We start from the raw sequence: 7772 nt of genomic DNA, 5'->3' as shown, positions 1-7772 counted from the left end.
TCTGAAATAAGAATCAAAAGATATACTCTGGCATGATTTGCGGCGCGTGGAAGAGATACCCCTATAGGTTCTATAAGAGGCAGGGCGTATCTCAGTATATGCTGACGACATTTGTATTTGGATTACTGGCTACCAACACAAGCGATTATCCCTGATAGCTCCACAGGCTCTACTTTCGGTAGAAGTTTACCTTCAAGGTGTGGGATTGTCTCTATCAGTGAAAACAAAAACGTTTTGTTATGTGTCCAGGTTTACGGAGACGTCAAGCGCGGTTGAAAATAGACCTTGGTCACTTTTGCATCCGCCAATTCAATCACACGCGTTTTGTGGACGTCACTATTGACCCCCATCTACAGTGGCGAAAACTTGTCGACGCGATTGTCTCATCCCTATTTTCGCGTCTCAATGTGATCCGTAGAATTGCAAGCACGCAATGGGGAAACCATCCTTCTTCAGCGGTAAAATTTCATAAAGCGCTGGTGGTCAGTCGCATAATATATCTATTACCCCCCGGCATCACAGCTTGAACGTCTCGAAGTTGTCCACAGAAAGGGCCTAAGAAGAGCGATTGCAGTTCCTCAGGCGGCCGCGAATAAGGCAGTACTTCATGAGTCTCTATCGAAACCTCTTAGCCATTTCGCTTTTCAGAGGCTACTAATGCATGCTGACTGCCCAGGAGAGACGGTAGCTGGGCAATCCCTTCCCCAGAGGCTCTGCAAGAGACATGAGTCCAAGACCTACTTGGCACTTAATACTCCAAGTTCTTTAGGCCTTAATGTTCGAAGGCAAAGGAAACGGTCGAAATCCCCTGGTATTTTCCGACCCGCGACAGTAAGGTCACAATTCCCCATGTGAGCGCAAAGCGCAGCTCTCCTTTGGCAGCAACGGATTCGCTCATACTTGAACATTTGGAAACAGTGTATACCCGCCATCTTCAAATTTTCACACATGGTTCTGTGGACAAGGTCAAACACTTTGGAATATAACTGGTCTCTACGCTTTACTGCTGTCGTATCCTCCACAACGGCCGAAAGTGTTGCTATTGAGGCGGCTTTACTGATGTTAGGGTGTTGTCCGGCTCAACCTGTGTTCGTTCTAACTGATTCAAAATCTGCCCTTCAGAGGTTAGAGCGCGGTTTCCCTAGTGATGCCTTGTCTATAAGCTCTCTACGCTTGGTGCAAAATCTGCACAGTAGAGGCTTTACACTATATTTCAATGGGTTCCCTCTCACATAGGAGTCAGCGGCAATGAAGTGGCAGACAGTCTCGCGCATAAAGCTGTCAAGAAATTCGTCAAAGAAGTACCTCAAGATGGGAAAAATACTGTTCATAGAAACGGTGCTCGATCATTTTAGTACCCTGTGAATTTCTTCAAAATTTATTTTTTATGAACTAATACAACGTCAGCATTCTTCCGTTAATTCGGTATGGTCTAGATAAGCGTGTAGAGGGCGCAAGTTTTTTAGCCTATATCTGTTAAAGGGTACTTGTTGCAACGAACAGAATTCTATGTAAAAAAGATCGCGGATGAGAAAACTGAAAGACTTTCCATGACCACACCGAAATTTACATCGTCATATTACGCTCTGGAAGGAGGTATTATGAAACAATGCAAACATTTTTTTCTTCATTAGCGAGGAAATTAGCGTCTGACCTTGAAGATGAAGGACATCAGAGACAATGACGTGCATCCCGCTCTCCTGTCTAAGCTGGTCTACTTTTCGCCCCCCCTTTCCCCCCCCCCCCCAAAAAAAAAACAGTAGTGATAAGACGAAAGGATGTAAGAAAGAGCGGCGCAAGAAGTTTGAATTTGCTTTCATTTACTTCTCGTTACTCTTCTTCCAGACCCATGCCCGTTATGCGGCTCGACGTGCCCGGGACCAGTGTGGCCCGCGGGTAGAGTCGCGCCGCCCTCGACAGATGGCGCCGCAATGCCAGTGCGCGATCGATGCCTCTCCTCCCGAGCGTTGATGGGAGCGCACCGCGTCCGCGCTGTCCCAGCACGCCCAAACAGCCCGGCTCAGTGCTCCCGGACTGGAGGCCCGTGCGCCGGGAATATTTTCGGGACGTGCCAAGAAGCGAAAGCCGCAGGAGCCGCCGCCGCCAGTGACTGCCCGTACTCCGTTCATTTCATTTTTTATTCTCTTCCTCGCGTTTCCTTCGAGCTCACCCAACTCTGTGTGCAGTGAGGACAAACAAAAAAGGAGGATTCCCATCTCTTCCCTCTGGCTTCAGGCCGGCCCGAAACTCTGCGGGAACAGCGTCCCAAAAACGGCACAGAGTGCGCTTGGTGTGTGCGTGCGTGCGTGCGGTCTCTTCGCTTCGTACCACACTTGCGGCGGCCTTCCCCTACCTGAACGCGCCAGTAGTGGTGTGCAAAACTTTGTGTAGTGCGCCTGGCTGCCCGGTACATTAAGTCATTCTCTAATCGTCGCTGCTGATTAGTGCTTTGCAGCCAGCCGTCAAGTCTGTGATCCGACGCAGCTGACTGCGCATCTCCATTCAACTGACCAAGTTGATTGTTAGTTTAATTGCGGAGGGGCTACCCTACCAGTGATTCTGTTTGTAGCAGTGGTGAGAAGTGCGAATCCCCTCACAGCCTCCCTCTCGCCTCCTTTCCTTCTTTTTCCCTTTCTCGGACAACTTGGCTTCACCTTTATGACGTTTCGCGACGAGACGTTGGAATGAGTGCGCGAGTGAGTCTGTGAGTGAAGGCGTCCAGTAGACCACCAGCGCGTCTCGAAACATCAGCGCACACAGTAAGGGCCTCTGGGAAGGGGTTCTGCTCGTATACTGCTCACTGGAGGCGGCAAAACTGGAAGAAACAGCGTGTCGCTTGTAGTATAAACTGCGCGTGCGTGTGTGTGGGGAGGGGTAAGGGGACTGCTTAGCTTCTCTTTCTGCCAAGATGTGCTGACGTGACGAGCGGAGCAGTGGCTTTTCTGCCGAGACAGGCCCGACGGGGCCAGGGGGTGGGATTAGCCGTGCCGTGCGCTATGGGAACAGCGTCTTCACCTCGCGATGGTGGTGGTGGTGCGCTCGCCGCCTCCTCTGGATTTCGGCGCCGCATCTGGACGATGGAGATGCGTGGACCCGCGTCGTCCAACTGGCGTCGGCAAACAAGACAAAGCCCCGCTTGGACGGCCACTGCGGCATTGGTCGTTCTAGCGATCCTTTCAAGTGCGTCCGGAGCTTCATCGATGCATTCGAGAGGTGAGACAAGTGGAGAGGAGGAGGCGGATGACGACGCCTTCCTTCTCTTCATTGTTGTGCGGATGTAGAGCACATTGGAGAATTCTGCTGTGGTTCTTGTGGAGCGCCAGTGTTCGAGCTGACACGTATGAAATTTTTTTTAACTTACGCGCAGTGATTTTGCGACGATGGATGATTTGCTTTAGGCAACTAGACTGCGAGATGAAACTCTAACTTCAGTGACCGGTTGTCAATACAAACACGAGAAAACAAGAAAAAATTAAGAACACAATGAAAATGCACCATAGATGTCGAGCGCATGCACGAAGTATGCGTGCATTCGTGGGTAGTTCAGAAAATCTTACCCATAATTCCCGCAGTTTTCGTTTTGCTTCTCATCGTGCAAGCGCCATAGGGTGATGTGTGGCACACTGTGGTAACCTCATACATTTTTGCTTAAAGGCGAACCGTGGGAGCTTTGAGTAAGTTATATTTTTAAACATAATGTTTCACGTATCGTGGAAGTGTGCAAAAAGAGCATCCTCACCTTCGACAAAAAGAAAAAAATAAAAGTTGCAGTACAGACAAAGTTCCTTTCTTTTTCACGGGAAGTCGCATCATCCGGAGTCTTCTCCTTTGTTTCTTCGTCGTCACGCTGAGAATTGTTTTTGACCAAAAGCATCGTTGCGAGCAACATCTCGTGAAAGAAATACTACATAGCTTTTGTACAGTCGGCAACAAAAAGTCTCCAGGACGTGTCATCGGAAACCGGAGCTGATAGCTTTGTGATTAGCCGCGGGCTGGAGACCACACTTGTCGAGGTGATACTCGGACTCGCGTGCTGTGATGTGTGCTAGTGATAGCAGGCGATCGCTAACAAACATGACAGCTATTAGCCAAAATCGCTTGTTGTGTGTCTTGGAGAATTTGGTTTCACTTAGTACAGCGTCTGTCTGTGCAGGACGTTCAGCAGGAGAATAGTTTCGTTACACTGCTGAAATCCTCCCACCATACCATTTTCATTTCTCTAGCTATCAAATTATAATTCTTGGCAAACAGAGAATTCAACAAGCTTTGCCAAAATGCGTGCTTTTCTCTTATGCATACTTGCGTAGTTATTTGCCTTGTATTTGATGGGGCAAGACTACTTCCCCCCACTGGTAGATAATAAAAGTTAAATAGACTGTAAGTAGGTCGAAAGTATTAAACTGCTTACATAGAGGCAGACAGTTCAAGTAGAGATTAATTGGTTTGGGATGAGTAGCAACTGAAAAATCGCAGAAAACGACATGTAAAGAGGCCACGTATGCGCAAATATACCACAGAAAAACGTTCTCAGCATTTTAAAACGCCTCCAAAAAGCTGTGGCAAAATGTGTGAAAGGAATGGTCACTGGAGCTAGTGTTGCACTGTTCTTTCACTGGGTGCGGTACATCGAACGTGCCTTCTACGCATCTGCACATGCGTGTATGCGCCATAGTGAATAGCGTTTAAAAAAACATTCAAGTCGTTTTACGCTACAGCAAGCTGACTGTGATATTGCACTGTTTTTGTGGAGGATTTTGTCGATGGTGAACGGCAGTCATTGCTGTGTTTCAGGTCTGCGGACGAGCGACCGGGGGCCTAGGCTTGACCTCCTGGTGTTTGCTAGAGAAAGAAAAAATTTTTTTATTCCAAAAAAATTAGCTAGGAACACTCGAAAAATAATTGACACTCTATTACAAAGGCTCGGAAGTGGGCAAAGCATTGAGAGTTTGATCGGAAGCAACGGTTTTGCAACTTAGTCCCCAGAAAAAAAGCTCCACATACGCCATCTTGATAGATGGTGCGACCAGGTTTGTTTGTACCGATCAGCAGGGTTAACAGTTGTTTAGTTGAAAGTGTAACGGAGCAGGAAATTTTTTACGCGTAAGGCATGATGTGCCCTTTTCGGGGAAGTAAATAGACCTATAGCGCTCATATCGGGAACTCCGCATGATCTGTATTGAGGTGAGAGAAAAAAAGGGGAGGGGGTCTTCATCAAGTTTAGTTGCTCCCTTCGCTAGCCTTTCTGCGGCAGCAAATCTACAGGGGTCCCCACCAGCTGCCGAAAGTTAATGAGCTGTGCTTTCTGCACTTTTTTGCAAACGTGGCCCACGCCTTTTCTTTCCGTTTGCCGTGAAGAAAGAAACAAGGGCGGGCAGGTTTAAAAAAAACGAATTCTTAAAAACAGAATTCATTCGAGCACAGTAAAATCTCCTGCAAATGAAAGCTATGCAGCCTTTTCCGAGCTAAAAAATTCCTCATGCCTGCGCCTTCAACCTTGCGTCAGATATCTGTATCTGGGACAATAGCCAGTGTATGATGTTTTTATACTTCTGAGTTTTGCTTTGCACTGCACCTTTCATGGCGTAAATGCACAAAGCGACACAGACAATGATGTTTCATGTGGTGCGAATCTTCTGGTGAACTCAACTCTCGTATGCATGAAGGTAACATTGGGCAATAATGGCGAGTGTTGTAGAAGGGCACTGTTTCAACTTAATCCGCAGGATTGCTTTCTCCCCACGTCAAGCAATTTCTCGTTGCATCATGTTTGTTAGTTTTTTTACTTGTTAATGCGAATTCTTGCGGAAGACGTTTTTTTAGTTAGGTATCGCAACGGAAGTTTTTGTCAGAGTAATGGTTTGCTTCAAAATTAGGTATGCATTACAAATGTCGCGCTCAGCAGACCTACAAACTTTTGTTAAATCTGGCTGCCATGAAATGCAGTTGCGACTTCTTTTTTCTTCCTACTTTCTTATGATACATATACAGTAAAAAAAAATTACGCGCAAATTGATTTGACTCACAGCCGAAAGGCTACTGTGGTGTCCACTTCTGTCTAACTTAAATTGAAATTGATTTCTCTCACATTCGATAGTGTTTAGTACGAAAGTAGGCAGGCCTAAAACAGGAAGCTTTCGCACAAGGTTTCGAGTGGTGAAGCAAAAATATATTAAAGCACTGTGAAAACCTGAACTTGTTAAGCGCCGGAAGAATATTTTCTTTCGTACATATTGATAGAATACGCGGACGGCTGCCACTTATGGCACTAAGTAGCTCTCCTGCGGGTACAGTTTTTGCTTACCTGAAGGCCGCCTTGCATAAGAGTAGCATTCACATTAATCGTTCACAGAATGCCTGCGCTTGTACAAAATCCTGTGGTCTTAACGAATTGAGCCGGCAGTTACTATATGATGTGATCTTTTCGTTCGCGGCTTTTTCCTCTTACTCTGTCTTTTTCACGGGAATATTCATGTTATGACTGAAACTAGGACAGATACTTCGGCACTACGAAAATAAGAAGCTAAGTCCAGCTTAGCACCTTTCGGTTTTTAAAGCGAAAGCTGTACTCCTCCCGTACAAAGCTGAAGGTCATGTGGCTATGAAATTTGACCTTCAAACCAGGAGGAGTGGAGACTTGCTCTGACGTCATGCCACGTAACTCGCCATGCCTCGCCACAGCTGCCCGCGTTGAGCCTGCGGCGCTCGCAGAATTTGAATCACGTCACTCGCTGCGCCCCCCAAAGCCGACACTCTGACGGCAGGTGGAGCCGGCGGCACTCTCGCAACTGCCGGAAATCGGTTGCCGCGCCATTCGCTAAACTAAACCGTCTGGCGTGTGCTTACCTTCCTGTGGTTACCTTAACAGAGCTTTCGCTCATCTTACTATATGCAGCCGGGTTGAACCACCGCTATTTTTCTTGAACAAGGCGCGGCAGTCGACTGTTTTCCTTTATATTTGCGAAAAAGAGCCGAAATGACAGAACTTGCTGGTTATAACTTTAGAACCACGTTGTCAGACGGTCAGAGAATTCCTGGAGCAGCGGCGACGTCGTGACAAAGATTGCTCGCCTAGTTTGTCTACGTTGCATAATTGCGGCAAGCGCACGGTGAAATTTGTTGCTCCATCAGGAGCCTCTGCGAGGGATTCAGAGGTCAGAGCATTTTAACCAGCGTTTTTGATCTAGCATGTAACATTTTTATTTCTCAGAAGCTGCTCTCATTCGAATGGGAATGGACATTTGGTTAGTGCCGTTCAAGGAAGTAACCCAAGGTGAGGGCGCCTATAACGCCAGAAACTATTTCTAGAGACCCTCATATTTCGTGAGCGTAGGCTCGTGCGACATCTGCGACAGCGGCGGATTTCCGAAGCTTTGTTTGTTCTCATGAGAGAGACAAGCATACATTTTTTGGTCCGCATATAGAACGTTTTCTTTTAGGTCGAACATATTTTTATATAAAAAAACTGGAGCGCTTGCCTGCAACTACAAAAGCTACCCAGAAGGGCCTCTAAAGGGAAAACACATTAGCGGAACGAAGTAAACACGGTAGACAAAAATAAAAGCAATTAAAAAGTACCTCCTGTGTGTGGGCTCCTTTTCGTTTAAAGATAGACAGAGTAGTCTACTTCAAAGCGCGCCGCTATCGTTGACAGCAAAACACAGGCAAACAGGCCGACTATAATGTTTGCGTACCCGCCGCTTGGTCTCTTGGTTTTTGCGTGACATTTTTTTTTCTGGCGTTTTGCCTTGTGTGCTCCTCAACGCTCCCATAAC

At 47.0% G+C, this 7772-nt stretch overlaps 1 protein-coding gene across 2 annotated transcripts in view; it reads left to right on the top strand.

Moving 5' to 3' along the window:
* The first annotated feature begins 2022 nt into the window (after positions 1 to 2022).
* Positions 2023 to 7772, top strand: part of LOC144124787 (nephrin-like) — a 359910-nt gene continuing 354160 nt past the window's right edge. The window contains exon 1 of one of the 2 annotated variants that reach the window (XM_077657663.1): positions 2023 to 3213. In XM_077657663.1, coding sequence (XP_077513789.1) covers positions 2997 to 3213 — 217 coding nt within the window. In that variant the 5' untranslated portion in view covers positions 2023 to 2996. The remainder of the gene's footprint in view (positions 3214 to 7772) is intronic. The other variant, XM_077657664.1, reaches the window with a different exon arrangement.

The sequence above is a fragment of the Amblyomma americanum genome, chromosome 3, assembly GCF_052857255.1.
Source record: "Amblyomma americanum isolate KBUSLIRL-KWMA chromosome 3, ASM5285725v1, whole genome shotgun sequence".
NCBI lineage: Eukaryota > Metazoa > Arthropoda > Arachnida > Ixodida > Ixodidae > Amblyomma > Amblyomma americanum.
The sequence above is the reverse complement of the archived record's forward strand: the minus strand, read 5'-3'. Positions and strand labels throughout refer to the sequence as shown.